Raw genomic sequence first — 19,878 nt, forward strand, 5'->3', positions numbered from 1 at the left:
TTACAGTATGCTCATTACCGAAATAACTTCACATCACATAAGGTTTTTGAGGAAAGGCCAGTTTTGTTATAATTATCGTACAATGTTTAAAATGCGGGTATTTCACATAACACTGGTCAACAAATTTTTTTTACAGAATAGCTAAGGGATGCTTTATGTACTTTTTAATGCTGATTTAAGAAATGTGCTCCGAATTTTGCCCTCACCTATAGTTTTTCAGTGATGTAATTTTAAGGTTATATTGATGGTATTTACCACCTTATCAAGAATGTATGGGCACATTTAAGAGTGATTTTGGGAAAATGGTTTTACTTCTATTTCCGAACATTTTTACACCTTTATTGAAGGGTGTAAAGTACGGTAAGTCGGGTTTGCCAGAGTTTACAGGCTGCAGCATGTTCGGACGTGTTGAGACAGAGCCCTGCTCTCTCTGACGGGGAAAAATGATGTCAAGGTCACAAGTCATCTGAAGTAGGAAAGGGTTGTGATATAAAGATGAACATTTAGGCTTGTGAGTGAGCGCCTGCTTGATTAATGTGGACCGTTTTTCGGGTGGTTTTTCACGGACGCCGGAGTTTGTGACTCAGTGCAGAAAGTTTACCTGCTTGTTCAATATCTGACTGCAGCGTTTCATCACAGTGACCCCGAATCATGTAATTTCAGCAGCTTCAGCTCCTTACCTTCCCTTCAGACGGCTGCAGCTTTGCTGTTCCATCAAAGAGGATCAGCCTGGAACTCGACTGTCTTGGGCTTTGGGGTTTATTTATTTGTTTATTATTTTTTCATGTGTCATCTTTCAGTAGGAGGAGCCTTATATAATGTGTATGTGTGACATAACAGCAGCCCCAGGAAAATCTGTGACCTACCTGATGATGACAAACCCTGTGGAATTTTGGGAACCCTTCTCATGGCAGTAACAGGAACTTAGTTACAGGCTGGGGCTGGTTACTATGGTAACACGGCCTGGATTGCCGCACCCCCCTGGTCATCTGGCTAGGTCCACGGTAAGAATGTCCGTGAGCTCTTCTTTGAGATCATTAGGGACGAACGTGCAGATGTGGCTACCCTCTCGTCACTGAAGATGTCTGTCTTCCTTTAGCTGCTCCCCATGTTTAGAAAATGGGAAAATGGATCATTTTCAGTGTCGCATACCTCTGTCTCAGTCTCTCCTATTGATATCTCTCTTGGCACAAATGCGTATAGCTGTGGGCTACACATTATGGAAGTAATACAAACCCCCCCATTTTCCGATTCGGTCCTGCTCTTTGACTCATCATCGATTTCACCGACATCCTGTCCGCTGCTGTCTGTGCCGTTTAGCTCCCCTAGCACGACATGCGATAGAATCAGCCGCTCAATCCCGATACTCCACACCATTTAGCAGCTGGTTCTCCTAACACGGGTGAACCCTGCCAGTTAATCCAGGCAGCGCGTCACGGAAAACGGTGAGCATGTCCTCCCGGTATCGACCAGTCTGACGGTCTGGACACGGTTTCCTGAGACACTTAGTAAGCGCCCAGATCCTCGGAGTCTGGCCAACACATTACACAAGATGCTGCTCATACCTGCTGCACGTCTTCAGGCTTTTGCTTACGAAGCAGCAGTTTTGATTTGATTTTCTAGGTTTGTCTTTGCGATTATTTGCTTAATAAGTAAGCAGCATATATATATGTGTAACAGCCCAACTACTTATGACCTAAACAGTGCGAGATGACATTATTTTAGAGATCGCAATGATTAAGCACTGTATTTAGATTATATGCGTTGGAAAGTACTAAAAATTGTAGCTTAGCTGTACAAGGTGACAGTATATTTTCTTGGCAACTGATGAACAAAAAGAATATACAATTGTAAAATCTGAATCTTTATTAGACGACCCACTCTTTCTTTGATATTATCCAATCATTATCTTCTGCTGTTTGTCATACTACAGTACATACTACAGTATTTATATTATTGACTGTGGAAGGTCCCATTACTTAATTAGTAATTCTTTGTGTTAATCTGTACACCTCCGAACCTGCCACCTTTCTTTACCCTGCAGTGAGATGTTGGGATTTTTAAAACCTTGAATATAAAATTGATGCGTTGTTATTGTTAATGTGCTGTTTTCTAGAAGCATGGTGGGCACAGTGTATTTTCAGAGGGTTCCAGGATCCATAAGTTCCAGTGGGTCTGTACTGCATGCCTGACTTGAAGTATTCAGTATTCCAAGCATTCAGCTAAACCTCTGCTCGGGCTGTGATGTGTAATTACAGGGAATTTTCCTGCCAGTACATCACACCTTTGGCAAAAATACCAGTTTTAATTTTGAAAATAAAAGAGAAAAAAACTCAAAACTTAAATATGCATTGAAGCTTCAGTTCCCAGTAGGGGTATTGTGAGTTTAATGTAAGTTACCAATTAAGAAAATATGGAGTGGCGTAATTATGTTGAAGTCTACGGTTTTGAGTTCTGTGGATGGTTTTGGAAAGTAACTTCTAAGTGCCCTCGTTAATTCTGAGCTGTGCCTGGACGAGCGATTTCTCAGCAGAAATGACAGAGGATTTGTCTGCATGTCTCTTAATTAACAATGCTGGAATATGCTGTAATTGCCTGGCTTATTGGCCAGCTGCTTCTTCATCCCTGTTATAAGCAAAGTGCTCCCCAAGGCCTGGTGGTAATTAAGGAGCCTACAGGCCCCTCAGGGCTTTGGGGAGAGACGTTATTATGTCCTCTGCAGGACACTCTTAGTGCCTCTGAACTTTGCTAATTAAACGCTGAACGCAGGCGGGATGGCGCGTACGTTTGTGATGGCGTGTGTGGACATGTCTGCTTGTCTCTGTGTCTGTGGGATTGTGTGTATGCTTGCACGAGTGTTGTGTGTGTGTGTGTGTGTGTGTGTGTGTGTGTGCGGTCATGTATGTTTTATATTGTGGGGATCAATGTAAGTATCAGAGTATAAGTCATGGTAGTGAATGAGTATGGTATGTGGCCTGATTACAAACGATGCAGGATATAGTTTAAAAGAAAGACTCTGTAATCACTGTGAAAGTGTAAAGAGGCTGCAGGGTAGGCAAATGTGTGATGCTGTGGAAAATTCTGAAATTTCTTATGGTTTTTCTGACTTCAGGATCAGCTGAGACGTGTAAGGCTGCACTGAGAAATGATCCCTTTTCACGTGCAGTAAGGTCTGGCAGAACAGCAGAAACCGTTGTCGTACACCCTTCCAGCCGTCCAAGTGATACAGCTGTTCAGTCTGAGCTTCAGTGATGTCCAGCCTGTCCTTGAGATTGGGCTCCACCTGTCCAGAATTTTCCGGAATCACCCCGGACTTTGATCGTTTCCTGGAAAAAAAAAAAAAAAAGAAATTTCATTCGGGTACACAGAATATCCTGGAATCTGAGCCTTTTGTATATGTGCGCTAATAGCGCTCTCATATTCAACCAGAGCTATAGCTGATTAATATAAAGAGACTATACTTTTTAGCCAGTGAAATACACACAAAGAATGTATACTGTCTTGGCAGTGTGAGGGGGGACCAAGGCCAGGCTGAGGCACACGCTAACAGGAGCTGGGGCCCAGGGGCCTGGCTTGTAGGGGCCCCACATTCTTTTTCTGGTTCTTGCAGCATTATATTTTGCTCTAGGTAAGGCCCAAATAATGACTTTAGCTCAGGGATTCCCACCCCCTAAATTCAGCCCTGGGGAGGACATACACTAGATGACCCAACCATAGGTAAACACACAAACACACAACATCGCACACAAACAGATTCACTAGCTAACAGCAATTTGTGCTGCCCCCAGTACTCCTGGACGGCATTTCCTGTGAGGATGGTGGGGTACCACACATACACCCAGGGGCACCATCTGCATTTCAAACACTCAGAGATGCAGCCAGATCTAGACTTGCTACTCTCCAGTTCTGTGGCAACATCGCACTTTTATGAGCTGACATTGGATACGGGCGGGGGGGGGGGGGGGGGTTTCAGGGCAGACCACTTAAAATCTCCCTCCCCCGACAATGTTTTGAAATGCTTTCAGTTCTACCAAGCTCTTTGGCTTTTTAAGCTAATGTAAAATCCTTCATTATCTAGTCTGGAAGGTCATACTGAAATCAGCACCAACTGCAAAAGCTTTGGGTTTGAATGGGACAGAGGTACAATGACCTCCAGGTGAATGTATTCCCAACCTTCTCGTTCCCGTTTACAGGCTGCACCGTTTCTGCTCATGCATTCGTGCTGAACTTCTCAGCAGCTGAACAATGTGCCTTCATGTGCTGTGACATAATTAGGTCAGAGGAGGCTGCTTTGGTTTTTCGGGGATTTTATGTGGTATTCTACCACACAAGATGCCACAATGCTGGCCGTGAAGAGGGGAAGCTTGTGGGGTCTGGTGCACAGAAGTCCGTTACCCCAGAAGATCTCCTTTTCTGTAATTGGGGTCGTCTCTACAATGGCTGATTCTGAAAGCTAACTGAGTATCTAAAAGAGCCAAATGTTTAAGAGAGTGATATGTGATGTTCGTTTTGAATGTGAAATGTTTTCCCTCACTGTAACACTGACAGATGGAATTGCTGTTCCTGTCTCAGCTCTCTCCAATGACATTCACGATGACAGCAAAGTTTTCAAACACCACCCCAAGTCTGAGCCAGTAAATTACACACCTAACTCAGATCAGCACAGTCCCCCCTCTTCCACATAAATCGATTTGAGGTGTGATAATGGAGTTCACCATCAGCCCTGTAAACACTTGCACATCTCAACAAGGACTCCAGCCAAACACGCCTGGCAGTGTATACACAAGCATTTACCCGGCTCATGGGAGTTTTACTTACACAAAAATGTTTTGAAGGCAGAAGGAAAAATGATTGGTTCAATGAGATAACCAATCAGTTTGCAAAGGAGGTGGGTCCACGCAACTATATGAGGTGGGACCAACCAATCAGATGTCTTGGTCTTGCCTCCTCTATTTACTTTGACCCACCACCTTTATAATCTGATTGGTTATCTCTCTGAACCAATCATTTTTCGTTTTGCACTCAGGACATTTATGTGTAAGTAAAACTCCCAGAAGCATTTATCTGCAATCACAAGCAGAAAATCTGAATAATACTAAACCTTTGACATCGTGTGAGACCTGACTGAGGATTAAGTAGTGACTGACTTTATTGTGGTCACTGTTACGTGTTTGGGGACTTTCCACGTGGGATTATAAAATGTCGTCAGCTGCTGGTTATGCCTCCATAGCGATGATGCGTGTTCCACAAACGGGCCTCAATAGCTTAGCATTTCAAAAAAGATGGTGGGTTTATGAAATGTATCCTCTTTTGCAATAATATGTAAATCTGTTCAAGTAAAATATCTTTGATTCGGAGCTGGATCTACCATGGGTGTGGAGTAGCAGCCCGATCCTGCTTCCCAGAGTGTACCCCACCTCAGGCTCTTCTGTCAGCGGCACTTAACTCGGCTGCCATTCAATTTCTTGGCCTGCTGCAGTTAGATTTCATATTTTAAAAAGGGTGCTGGTAAGATTGTATGGGCCCTCTACCGGCAGGAACTTATAGGTCAAAATGTCTTTTAGAGTCGCAGTTCCTAATATTTTGATGCCCGCAGAACGGTTTAAGCTTTACACAAATTTTACAGACGGGGGGGTCCTGGAGGATCGGTTGGTGGTTTTATAAGTTTAACTGCAGTAAACAGAGAGTGTGCATGTGAAGGGTTGTAGGAGTTTGCATGTGCAGGGTTGTAGGAGTTTGCATGTTCTCCCCGTATCGTGATCCTCTGGTTCCTCTGGTTTCCCTGGTTTTCCTCCTCAGTTAAAAACATGCTGAGGTTACTTGGAGGTGTCTGTAGGTGTGATTGTACCCTGCGATGGGTTGGCGCTCCATCCTGGGCTGTTCCCTGCCTTGTGCCCGTAGCTTCCAGGATAGGCTCCGGACGCCCCACAATCCTGAATAAGATAGACAGGTATGGAAAATTGTATCAATGACTTATTTTTGGAAATTAACCAACCCCTTCATAAAAACCCCAGCTTTCTGTGGCCCGGTGGAGTACTGGCCATAGTTGGGGTGGGGGGGAGGGAGGGGGTGGGGAGTGTGCATACACAGAAGCTTTTTTGTCACGTTTGATTAGCTTTGTTTTTAATCTGGGTTGGCAATTGAATATGCTAAATTGCAGCAATTTGGGTTCGAGGTCTTGCTTTGCTATTCCTTTGCTATTCCTTTGTATTCCTTGACATTCCTTATTACCTTTATCTCTTTAGAAATCAGCCATAGGCCAATACCAGCACATTATCTCTTATTCTTTTATTAAAGCAATTTGACAGATAAAGTCGCATGACAACGGGGAATGTGAACTCTACCTCATCGGTTATTTTTTTTCATACATCTTTTACATTTAGATGTTCATTGTATTATACATGCTGCTTGTCTTCTGTCAATGAATGTTTTTAATTGTGACATGTGCCAAGTAATTATAGCAGTCACAATTTTCTTTGCAGTTACTGAAAATGTCCAGAAATTGAAAAGTCCAACCAGATGTACGGTATTCAAAAGAGAACCTCAGTCATTTTGCAAGTTGTTCTGAAGTTCTTTCAAGTGACGTGGCTTTTGTAGTTGACCAAATAAAAGGACGGTATCTAACATTTATTTGCAGTATCTAACATTTAATTGCTTACATTTCAGGAAAAGCTTTTGGTGCCAATGGTTTTCTAACGATGCCGCTTCAGTGTGCCCTGTAAGATTTGCTTTTGGGGGTGTACAGGGTGGATGATGATAACAATTGATCCCCATTAGGAAATTGTCTTTATGCCTCCCTCATCTTATGCTTTCTGAAGTAAGCTGTCTGCAAAGGGCTGCTACCCATAGCAGCACCCAAAGAGCTGGGGGTTAAGGACCCACAGACATGCTGAAGCTGGGTTTGAACCAGTAATCTACTGGTTATAAGCACACGGGTTTAGCCCACTGCACCACACGCTGCCCCTTAAGTGATCATTGAAATATGATCAGTACTTGTAGATGGATTACGGTTTGATAGCATTTTTCTCCCCATAAACTTTCACATTTTCCGGTAATGCAACAAACGGGACTGGCCTCTTCGCCTGGAGGACCAGTGTGACGGCTGTGTTCTCTACTTCTGCTCATTAAATATTCGGGGCACCAGTGGTACGATCGATGACTTGGCAGCGTGACGGTCCTGGTTCTGATGACATGTTCTGTGGTCAGGGCACCTCCCCAGAGCCCTTCAGTCTTCAAACAGCTATGCTCACCATCGCTGCCATCGGCTTCTCCGCCACACAGCACCTAAAACAAGCACTGGGAATTTCAGAAGCAGATCAGGCTATTAATACATTTCTACGGTACTGCATCAAGTTATGTGAACAGGCGTAAATGGATGAAGGGCAAGGTCCAGGGTCAGCCTGACAGGTTCATGAGCGCTGAACCCCCGTGTGGTTCAGAAAACCACCCGAATTGCCATCCCGAACTATCACAAGATCCCCCTCGGCTGTGGGCAGCCATGCTTGGCCTGCTGTCTTCTGCCTAAATCGTGTCTTCTTGCCTTTCAGAGAGATGAAATGTCCTCCTCTCTGATTTCTAAATCCCTAGAAAATCCACGAGTCCGATTTTTAGCCTCCCATCCCCCAGGTGTCCTTCGTCACGCTACTGATCTGAGAGAAATCGCTGGCCAGCCCCCCCATCATGATCACAAGGCTTCCGCTGAGGTTGAGCCAGTCTTCTCTGTGGATTCCCTTTGTAGGTGCCCTCCCCCAGATTGGTGGCTGGCCTAGCCGATGCAGGAGGCCGGATGGCGTTCATGCTGCCTGCAGACACAGTAATAGTCTTGTGCTCGTACTATGATGTGTGAGGACATCAGAAGGAAAGCGAAACGAACAGCCTGGTCAGAGAGGGAGCAGAGCAGGGTGAATCGTTTTGAGCTTTGGCTCGATATCTTAAAGAAACTAATCTGATCCTGCGACTGATACAGTACCGCGCAAAAGTCTTAAGCAGGCATAGAAAATTATGTTCAAATAATCTTGTGGTTAAATTATGATTTTATGCCCGTCAAAGGGTGTCAGTATACCCATTTAAAAACATCTCCTAACTTCTCCCCAGTATGTCCAGTAACCATCCAGTATACCCATGTATCTGTTATCTCAACCAGTAGCATAGCATGTTTGACTAATAAATATCTCATCAAGTTAATTATATTATTAAGTTAATTAATCATGTGAGCTGATGGTAAAATTTATCACCTGCGTGAAGTTGCCCCCCCCCCCCCCCCCAATGTGTTACAGATTTTAACCGAACCTGTTTCAATCGTTTGTGCCAGTTTATGAAATTTTCGTTTGTGTTCCTTTCGTTTGAGATATCCATGGCGACGTCACCACTGTGCCCCCCGCATTTACATGGGACTTGAACCAAACTGGTCTCAGTCGTTTGTACTGCGTTTGCGCTGCATTTATAAACATTGAAATTTTCGTTTGTGCCGCTTTAGCTTCTGAGATCGTTTTCATGGTGACATCACCACCCTGGAGTTGGCATCTCATTCGTGTCCAGTTTGGACCAAACTGGTCTCAATCTTTTGTGCCATATTTGTGCCGTTTAAAAATGTTGGCGTTGTCATCATTTCGGAGTTTTGCCTCTTGGGTTTCGCAGTTACATAATCACATCTTTTTGTAAACAAAAGATGGAATACTTGATGCCTTCATAACAACCCCCCCGAAATTTGTTTACCTCCGAGCAGACAATTATTAAGTCTGAACAACCTCAAATTTTGCTCTTGCCCCATGATTGCCAGGACCATCCCAGGGGGACTCCCCCCCCCCCCCCCCAAAAAAAAAAAGAAAAATTCTGGTTATGGGACTGCTGGGATATGATCCCTCCCCATCACCATTTTTCCATTTTCGTTTTTTCTCCCCCTTTTAACAGCTTGAAAATGAGGAGGAACAGAAGCGCTTTGAGGAAGGGAAGGCACGCTACCTACAGAACAAAGCTAAGCGGCTCGCCGAGAAAGAGCAGAAATGAGGCAGAGTGCGGCAGACGAGCTGCTCACGTCAGACCCCCCCATCCGCAGCGTCATAGTGAACCTCATACGATGATGATAACTTTCAGTTCTACTTGAAGTGACACAGCGTTTGTTTTAAGTGCTGCATACCAAAGCATCTGGATAAGTATAAAAACACTGTTGTTTAAACTTAAAGGATTTGTTTGTTTTATTTATAGATTTAATCTCTGTATGTACAAACAAAGAGAAATCATGGTTTGTTGTCCACCATAAATAAATACTGTCCGTGTGACCCTTCCACACAGTCTACTGGTCTGTCTGCCTTGTGGCACTGGGGACATTTACTGAGCAGCGTGCATCTCTTTGCTAAGCTGCTGCTTCCAGGGAAGAATCATCCCATGGATCAACTACTCCCCCACCCCAGTGTTCTCAAAGGAGAAGGAGGTGGGGGGAGGTCAGAAATGAGCGATTAGTTGAAGGCTCCCCAGGGCTCCCATAATCTGTCGTTCTAACTCCACTGAGATGCTGGGGTGGGGGGGTTGGAGGCATTCCAGGAGTCAGATTTACGACAAGAGGCCACTCTCCAGCACAGAGGCTCAGTCTGCTCATCTGCAGAACATACCAGAAAACAGGAGTCATCAACATAGGCTGTCATGGATCGTTATAGATGAGGGGTTGAAGCTAACATTAGCACAGCCAGAACAAGCCGATCTGCTGATTATGAAATGCAAGCAGATAGCGGGAAGACCGAAATAATGAGGCCCGCTTTCTGAAAGGTTTAAATGCAGGATTCATTTTCTGAGGTGTGGAATATGGTTCAAGTCACGAATTTAACTGTCCTCCGGCATCTTTCTGAGCCTGCGGAGGAAACTATGGTAAAACGGTTATGGCCACAAGTTTGGAATCGACCTGCTGAGATTTCGTCTTTTTTTTTGCAAGCTTCCATACGGCATAGAGCTTCACCTCTGCGTCCATCCACCGAGTGTAAATGCTTGCTAAATGAGGCTTATCTGACCTGGTGTGTTTCTCAGGAAGTCCAAAGCGGGGGTGAGTCAGCCGTTCCCCTGAACAGCTCATCCTCGTACTGCATGATTTACCAGTGCTGTCTGCAGGAAACCTTAACCTCTGCAAAGACTGAGCTGAATGTTAATGAAATTACATGAAATATTCTGACTCTTGACCAATAAACCTCTTATATGCATTCAACTACCAAAAAAATCCCCAGTCAGACAGAAACATTTTAAAGTGTCAGGGCTGTTTATCAGGCACCACATTTTTGCACAGTGGAAATATTGTAGCCTTTGACATATAACTGAGGCGTGAAATTTGCGGATTGAAAACTTCACTTTCTTTTGCCTGAGACCGGAAGGTTGCCAGTTCAAATCCCATGGCCGACAGACTAATGCTTCTCTTGGGCCCCTGAGTAAGCCCCTTGACCCCTAATTGCTCCAGGGGGTCTGCACACTGGTTGACCCTGTGCTGTGACCCCAAAGCCTGCTCTTACCTGTATATTTCTGTCTCATGGAGATTTTTACACAAGATGAAATATATGAAAACACAATTTCCCCATGGTGATCAATAAAGCATCACTACTCTATTTTATAAAATTCTCTCTCTCTCTGGCAGAAGATCTAAAAGACTATGGGAATGCATTTTCCAGGGAAATGATATTTTGATGGCTAAAATTCTGCACAATGTGTTTGCCATTTACACATAGTTAAACAGCTGTCAGTCATACTCTCATACTTCAGAGGAAGCAGTTGCCTTTCCATATAAATGTGATAATTGTCACGAACGGAATGGGTCGCTGGGCGATCAGGTGGCCACATGGGTCGGAAAACGAGCGAAAAGCAGGCAAACAGGCAGGATGAAGGGTAAACGGGGATTTAATGGGGAAATTCAGGATGAGAAACATTCGACGCCAACTAACATCAATGACAGACAAGGGAAACAGGTAAGACCAGGACTTAAATAGGACGGGACTAATCAAAGTAAGTGGACAAAGCTGGAGACGATCAGGGAAGCACACGTGGGTAATCAGGGGGCGTGGCACACACGAGGAGCGGACGAGCCGGGCATGACAATAATGCTCAAGCTAAATCTTTTGACAAGCCCCCACCTCCGAAACCCTACTGGCTGAGCAGCGCGACGACATGTGAACTATTTATCTGAACTGGAAACAAAAAGTAACGACTATGAAAAACTCCAAACTTGCTAAATTAAAATGATAGCCTTCTGCCAGCAGAACCACGATTAATCCAGGATTTAAAAATGCAGATTTGCTTAAAAACATAGTGGTCTCGTAATGATGAAGTGATGTCTTATCAGAGTTTAGTATTATCGTGAACAAAAGCCGAGGAGGTTAAGGAGCTGCATTTTCAACGCGTCAGATTCTGCTTCACACTGTACTCATCATCCACACAAACTAGCTGAAGAACAGTTTTCAGTTACAGTTTCACACATCACATATCCAACAACCAAGCACTTGGTCATATAATAGTAATACATTACTGACGTGAATGATTTACAAACCTTTCAAAAAGGATAATGACTTGTAAAGGTCAGGCAGCATGGAATCCCCGAACAGACTAATTTACGGTTTGTTTTATGATTAGTGAAATACTTAAATCAAATAATATTATTAAAAGGCCTTCTGGTTTCATTCAAGATTTAAACTGTGACCTTAAGATGGTTTTAAGAACTGGATGCACGTCTTGTTAAAGCTCATGTAAAGTGTATTTATTATGTAAATGAACATGAAAACTAAATGATAGGCCTACATTTCTGATTTGTAAAGAGCATGAAACCTGGTGTGAAATCGGAACAAAAATGGTTAAATATTTGACTGGTACTCTAGGGATAACGCATGACCTAAATCGTGAATAGTTTTGGTCCTAACGTTGTTTAACATGTTCCATCTCTCTTGGGCTTATAAATGTATTTTCTTTGATGTGGGCGTGTTCTGGGCAGGCGTCTGTCAGAGCAAGGCTAATCTCATTATCACTGTTGGTGATTTCAAGTTACGTCACGACATGAGGCTCCAGTCTGGCGTTTCTTTCTTACTTTTGCCGAAGTCGACACCCACCGATTGCTCTGTAAGCGGCACGGTAACAGCATGTCTGCCTAGTCATTTCTGTGATTGATGTGTTAGTGTGTGTGTGTGTGTGTGTGTGTGTGTGTGTATGTGTGTGTGTGCGTGTGTGTGTGTGTGTGCGTGTGTGTGTGTGTGTGTGGGGGGGGGGGGGTCCTTGATGCGCATATTCAACTCGTACCAAACAATTTTCCAGATAACCACCCCACATCCTTCATATCACACGTACCACTTCTTTAATCTTTAATAGATGTTTAATCTGAAACAGATGAACAGATGAATCAGATTTACGGAATGCGAACTTCGCTTCCACATTCAGTCGATCGTCCCCAATGCCGGTTCTGTTATTCATCATAGCGCTAGTGGTAAGCATTTAACAATCCAGTTTAATATGTATTCATTGCATTCAATTTTAAATAACTCACGACAGAGAACAGAGCATTAGGGCATGGTTTTGATAAGATGATTTCATAATATTGCGCCCAATTCCTATTGTAAAAAACATAGCCATGAACAATGTATTATTATTATTATTATTATTATTATTATTATTATTATTATTATTATTATTATTATTATTATTATTATTATTATTTATCCTTTCGGCCTTTTTGAACGAGTGCAGAAAAACATCCCGGTCACTGCACTGATTCGCTCAGTTCACGAACGTGATCCGCTCTCCCGCCATCTACTGGTGTAGTAGTGTAAGGACATCTGAAAGAGTCAGTATGGCTAATATAATTTGAAATGAATCGTAATTCACAATGGCATACAAAATATGTTATCACGAATATATATTTTTTTAATTATGTACACAGAATTTAAGTGCATGAAAGCGAAAAATATTCTAGGTATACGTGTCGGAAGTGAACTATAATCAGTTAACGATTCTGATTCTTTTAGTTGAACGATCTTAAAAGAACCATGATTTCCATCTCTGTCTAAGACATTCCCATTCATTCCCTCCCCATGTTAAGTGCAGCATGATTTGCGCTGTGGTGCGCTGGATGGCAATTTCCACCGTGTGAGCATGCTTGGTCTACATTAACGCCATTAACAAATTCGCTTCCCTGACGCTGGTTATAAGGTATAACCACGAATCTTGCTCACTTGTGTTTTTTCCCCAGCATGCATAAGAGAAACCGGGACTCCCGGCCTGATTTAATAAATGATGCTCTACAATGATGCAAAGTCCGGTTGCGATTCTCGCCCTCATCGGGAATCCCTGATCTTTCCCTATGTGAGATAACTGCAACCCGGAGCCTAACTGGCTAGGAGATCTTTTCCAGTTTGCTTGTTTGCAATGTAAAGGCTGAGAACGCCAGCTGTGGGCTTTAACAGGATCCTCTTCCAGAAGACAAAAAGAAAGAAACCAAACAGGAAAAGGATTCTAAAGATATTTTCTGGAAATCGAAGAAATCTTCGGCAAAAAGGTACACGCTTTTTCATACGGCAAGCAGTGGGAACATGCACGCGTAGTTTAAACAAATGTATCCGCTGGGAATGTAGAAGTAGTTGGTCTGTATTGTGATACAAGGTCAGTATTGTGCCTGGCATTCGCTAGTAACGAATCGACTGTTCATCGGGGGAGAAAACTTATGTCTGTGTTCATAAAGAGAAGGTCAATTTATTCAATTCAGTCCATGCCTGGAGCCAAAGTGCTGGACAAACATGGAAAATGTGCTATTATGGACTGTGGAAAAGCGAACTGCTATGGAAACTATACTTCCGATTGTTGAGATGGTTGTCGGTACAATAAGGACTAGTGTACATTGAGTATTTAAGCAAGGACGCTTGTAGAAAAGCGCAATAGCAAGAACGTGTTAGATGCATGTGCCAAAGCAAGCGAACATGTAATCGGATTAAAGGTAGTAAGTGAGAAGGATCAATTAGTTAGTCGTTAACAAATAAAACGCCTTATAAGGTGCGATTATCACTCTGCTGGGCAAGATTTTTTTTTTTAATTATATTCTTTTTAATAATGATAAATCATGAAACAGTATTTTGAACCAAACCAGTTTTTTAGTTTCTGGTGTCACTACGTGAGTGTTCAGTACTGGGTCTACTAAATTATTAAAATCCCATGTATAATGGGAAAGCCGTTATGTACACTGACACTGCCTAGTTATGTCAGCGGGATCACGTTGCCGTTCGCCCCCAAAGTGACGCTTCATTACGGGCATTGACAGACGGTTTATCGCAGTGTACAAGTGCCCCGACCGAGGACGTTAATGCTTATGCTGCAAATTCCGCGTCACCCCTTTCTTTGGGCTGAAAGTCTCACAACAATATCATTGCAGTGCGCTGTGCGTCAATAGCGAATGCAGGCATGTGATCTCGTTTCGATTCACTGGAACTTGCACAGCTCCTTTACGATGGGAAACTGGAAAGCAGAGACATAAAGGACTCCAGGGGTCTTTAAATATATGTATCCCGCCATCTGTGACATACTTTAGTCTATGGTGTTATATTTTTGTTTTAGTCAAAATTTTAGTAGAGATTTCAGGGGTATGGTTTAGATGTTGCGTACTATTATGTAGGTTGTAGCTTCGTTATATATGTTCTGCAAATGTCATGTTGAATCGACAAATAGCTAAAACATCAAACAGCTGTTGCTACTTAATGAACTCTGGTTTTTACCTTGTTTCAATCAGACTTGGAATGGGACCATGGCAAATGCCTTTGTTAAAAGTGTAAGAAGTTTAATGCTATTATATTTCCGATCATAAACTGTTTTTTTAATTGTTACTATAATTTCTGCTTTACAAAATAACGTTCTTTTTTTACAAAACAAATGAAAAATCATGGAACGCTTTAACTGTCTATGGCGAGAATTTCTAAAATTAAATTTAAGACGGAATCCTACACACTCTGCTCCAAAAATAACAATATAATCCCCGCCCCCACAGCGAAGCTTATAAAGCCAAAATCTAACCGTCAAAATAATAGAGAAATGAGCAGGAAGTGGTATATCCAAATGTAAACCATTTCAAAAGAAGTGATTCATGTTAAACACATGTTGAAAGAGATTCCTGCCGATTGTACTTGAGGGGAGTCTCTGTTGTGTAAGGGTTTTAAGAGCTATTGTACTACTTGGTGTGAATTTCACTGGAGCGCCTTCGTTCAAGGCGCAAAGTACATGTAGGCCTACATGGTGCGGTGCTGATGGGCGCAGCCCCCAGCACTCCGATTGAACTGACGGCTGATGTGCTGACTGTCGCTGTCACATGTGAAGATGTCACTGTCACATGTGAACTTCCGTGCGAGGTAGAGCACCCCAAGGCACTTAACAATGACTCAGAAACAACACTGCGAACTGGAAATTAATTAAGGGCAACATCACCGTCATATGAGCAGCTGTACCATAATTTAATATTATACCATTTTAATGGTGATCGGGCATTTTGTTTGCTATAATTCATCTGACCCGTTCCTTACTTTGGTGAACGGCTTGTATTGTAGCACGTGTATCACTGTACCTGGACCGGATCCTCTTATGTCAGAACACTTAAGCATTTTGTTTGTCTCGTCTCCACCAAAATGGCAATATTATCCGGCATGTGGAGATTTTTCTGTGCGTTTATTCATTGTAGTAACCCACGCCCACGTGCACCCTAAAACAGAGACTTGAGTTCCTTGGCGATCTCTGTGTCACGTGGTTCGGTCTTTAACTCACGCCAATGTTCCCACAACGACATTAAAAATGAGTGTGGAAAAAAAGGCAGAGGATAGTGGGAGGAAAAGAAAATATAAACTCCTGCATAATGAGAAAAAAAGTCCTGATTTAAAGTCAACTGACTAACCCATGGGACATACCAATCTAATATGAGTCAGGAAAAACATTGATATCGTTTGAAAAAATATTAAGGTTTGTACAGTGGATTGCCAGGTCAGTTTGTACTTAAGCTCTTATCAGATCAACATTCCTCAGTCCTGAAATATATAAAGAACTAAATAGGGGAGCCAGAATATGTCCGTATCCTTCATGTAATTTTTCTTTTTTGCTTAGGTTTACATGTCATGGTATCATAATTTTCATTCTGGCCAGTAACTAGCCATATGGGTAAAGTACTTGGAACCATTAGGTCACTGATTCAGTGAAATTAACCACAATAAAAATCTTCCTAAAAGATTTTTGGCATATAATTAAAAAAATCCTTTAAAAAGGGAAAAATATTACTCAGTGCCCAGTGTCACGATCCGGGGTGTAGCTGACGGGCGATCGTGCGGGTAAGGAGAAGGCAGGCAAGCGGGATACGGGAAAACGGGGGTTTATTCGTGGGAATCGGGGCAAGGGACATCAGACATCAGGAAACATCAATGACGGACAAAGGACTCAGGTAAGACACGGACTGAAATAGACAGGACTGAGCAAATGAACTGGATACAGCTGGGTACAATCGGGAGAAAACACGTGGGTAATCAGGGGGCGTGGCACACAGGAGGAGCGGACGAGCCGGGCATGACACCCAGGTTAAATTAACAAAATCTGACCATTTCTGTCAAGAATTCTGACATCCTGTTATACATCTACAGTTGTACCCAGATCTCTCAAACCTATTAATCCAGATTGTGTACAGTACATAAGCATGTTGTTTCATGGGAATTGGGGGCACTGTGTGGCTAAATGAGTTTGGCCTATGACCAGAATGTTGTTGGTTCAAGCCTGGGCAGAATTATCACATCTCTGTTGGTGCTTTGAGCAAGGACTTCAGCCCCCTGCATGGTGAGAAAAAGGGGTAAAGCGCTGGTGCAAGTTTGCTCCCCAAGGTACAAACAACAATAATGTACCCCCCCAGTGGTGCAAAAATGTTCATCAGAGTCCAGTTCTCTACCTTAAAAGGTACATTTACTTATAACTAGGGTACAGTTGGCAGGCCCTTGAGGGTACAGTCCCAGTGTTCAGTGTCAAAGGTACAAATTATAGGTATATAATAGCTATATAGGACCTGTCCCTGTGCACAGACCCCAAGCTTTGCTCTCTACCATGTGTTTGCCAGGTTGGGATATGTGAAAAGAAGCGTGCCAGGGTACGCATACTCATATTCGTGCAAATGGCACACAAATCATCATCATTGATTTGTTGTTTTTAAATACAAACCTTAAACCTAAATCAATTTTAAATGTCCCTTTCATGCATCTGTTATTGACCAGTGTATTGTGACAGTCAGTGTTGCCTATATGAGCAGTGATGATTTTCTGGAATGTTCCTGGTCTACCTGGAACATGCTGTGTTCCATACACCCTAGACAGGTTGCCACTCTTTTCAGGGTACATGCACACTACATGGGCAGTGTAGAGACATCACTCACCCTAAACACATGTCTTAGGCTTGTGGGAAGAACATTCGTCAAACTAGAGAGAGATGAAGTGGCAGGATTCGAACCCGCAACCCCTTGAGGTATGAGGCAACAGCGCTAACCACCAAGATACCGGTCTTGCAGGACATAGGTGTTATTTTTTTCATTTTTATTTTTGTTGAAATATTTGAGAGTGTTGCTGTATTACAGTAATTTGGGAAGCTGGTGTACAAGGGAACTGGAGGGTTGACGAATGGCTCGTCTAATGTTTCCACATAAAATGTGTAACTTGATTTGGTTTTCATTGGCAAAATAGTCTAAACTCTTTATAGTTCTCTGTATGTGTTTTCTTTAATGGTATGTATGTATGCCGGATGTGTGAGGCCTATTGTTATATCCAGGTAAGTTGTCATGACAACCCAACAGGACTTTCCATGGTCAGTCTGTACCTTCATCAGCAGACTTGTTGAGTTCAAGTGACATTTTTATTTAGTAAAAGCTTTTAACCAAAGGAATGTACGATTAACAAAGCAGAGCCAGCCAGTCCCTCGGGCAATTGGGGTTAAGGGCCGAAATCACTCTACCGACTATGGGAATTGAACTAACGACCTTCTGATCACAGGCAGAGCCCTGACCCACAGAACCGCACTCTGCTACTCTACTTTTCTCTCATCTGTTACACTTTTTAACTTTCGGTACATTTTTAATGCCAGAAAATGATTTGTGTTACTTTGCACACATTATTTCGCTTTTAAAAATGACACAATCACAAATCATGGCCACACTGTAAATGTGGTTAATTGGAGCCAGAGGTTTAATGATTTTGGACTCTGGTATAACTGCATTCCGCTGTGCCTCTGTCCTTACACCACGCGCAATAGCCCCATCATTACGGAGCAGCGTATATATTAACCTATTTTATTTATTTTTGTAGAATTAGTAGATGAAGCCACAGTAACATCTAATTTATGCTGGGTATTTTTAAGTAATACAGAATTAACCAGTTTCCTAAGTAGTACAGACATTTTTACTTCTACGAATGTATAACTTTCCATGTGTCTCTTTCACATGCTTTGACCACGTGTTGACGGCGTAAGTCTGAATGAGAGCCAAGCTTCACTACATAAAATCAGCACTTGGGGGTCAGTTTTTCTCAGGGATGACGGCGGCCCGGATGACGGCGGCCCGGATCCACGTGATCTCGAGGCCGACACGGTTGCTGAAAATCACCCGCCGCACATTCGTACAAAACGGTTTGATGTCGCAGTTCTCATTCGGCCTAACAGCAGAATGACTGCTGGCGAATCAACAGCAGCGCACTATGATTCCCCAGTCTGAGGCTTGTGTCCTCTGTCGCAAAGCAGCCACCCTGTTAAAAAAAAAACACAGTATTGAACTGGTAGCTGACCTGCTTGGGTCTTTCAGAAAATACATCCTTACTAGTGATCTGTGTGGTCCTGTGTGAGGGTTTCAGGCTCATTTGTAATGCAGGATCAGTGACCTATCAGGCACTGGGCAGAGGTTTCCCACTCTTACAGCTAGTGTGTGTTTCCAGAATGATTATATTTGTTATCATAAAGTTCTTTGGAAGCACTGGAAAGCAACTGTTTATGTCTTGTAGGAGCAGTTAACCTTGGCTGTCTGCAAGGTTCAGAGATGCGTTCTACTAAACCCAGTGACTCAGACTGACTATCTGCACGTTGGGGGCTGTGTTTCGAGTGGAGATCCTTGAGATGTGCTGCCTCTCCTGTTTGGATCCCTGGGGTTACGATGCGCCATGCAGTGAGGGGTATTGTCTGCCTCACTGTGATTACACACAGAGGGGTTCAGTGAGGACTCTGTCCTCGGGATTTTGCCCCCTGTTGATGCTGTAAGACGGACAGATTGAAAAGGGGAGTGGACAAAGTATGCGCTGTACTTACAAAAAACTTGACTTTTTTTTGCATATTTCATCCAGCTCTCCTTTGAGATACACACACAGTTTAGAGAGAAGCTTGCTTGTGGTCCAAGCACTGGGTCAGCCCCTGGAGGGGGGGGGGGTAATAGTTGTCTATGCTAAGGGTTTTGGATATATGCGTGATTTTTTTTTTTTTTGCCGCAGACAAGATTTCATGCTGAGCTGCCGTTCACGGTAGGTCTGAAATTCTGGACCGAGCAGCATGTCTCCTGACTCTGGGATCAGCTGCACTACAGACAGGTCTCTCTGAAAAGGGGGGCGGGGGTTACAGGCTCTCCTAGAAGGACCCGCCAGATCTGATCTGAGGGGATATATAGGTCCTGCTGGATGTGTACGGAGACATGCACTACTTCTGGTGTGAGTTAATTTTAATCCGGAGTGGGTGGCATGTCTGTTTGTGGCTTAAACCCACTGGGAACTGATAAATTAGTCAAAATGGGTTGGATCAGATGCTGACTGACAGCACGACAGTCCCACGCCCTGTGGATCTGAACACTATATATCAACCAAGACTACTGCCGATTTATCTTCTAAGTGTTTTGTC

General features: G+C 43.2%; 2 protein-coding genes across 5 annotated transcripts in view; both read left to right on the forward strand.

The window, feature by feature from the left end:
• acot7 (acyl-CoA thioesterase 7) overlaps nucleotides 1–9,286 on the forward strand; it is a 76,116-nt gene extending 66,830 nt beyond the window's left edge. For all 4 annotated transcript variants that reach the window (XM_049017222.1, XM_049017219.1, XM_049017218.1 and 1 more), the window contains one exon: nucleotides 8,911–9,286. In XM_049017222.1, the coding sequence (XP_048873179.1) occupies nucleotides 8,911–9,006 (96 nt within the window). In that variant the 3' untranslated portion in view covers nucleotides 9,007–9,286. The remainder of the gene's footprint in view (nucleotides 1–8,910) is intronic.
• A 3,799-nt stretch (nucleotides 9,287–13,085) lies between these two features.
• The window catches only part of LOC125744912 (probable G-protein coupled receptor 153), a 36,242-nt gene continuing 29,449 nt past the window's right edge, over nucleotides 13,086–19,878 (forward strand). Inside the window, exon 1 of the mRNA XM_049017214.1 lies at nucleotides 13,086–13,510. The gene's annotated coding sequence lies outside the window, so the exon portion shown is untranslated. The remainder of the gene's footprint in view (nucleotides 13,511–19,878) is intronic.

This window comes from Brienomyrus brachyistius, chromosome 6, assembly GCF_023856365.1.
Source record: "Brienomyrus brachyistius isolate T26 chromosome 6, BBRACH_0.4, whole genome shotgun sequence".
NCBI lineage: Eukaryota > Metazoa > Chordata > Actinopteri > Osteoglossiformes > Mormyridae > Brienomyrus > Brienomyrus brachyistius.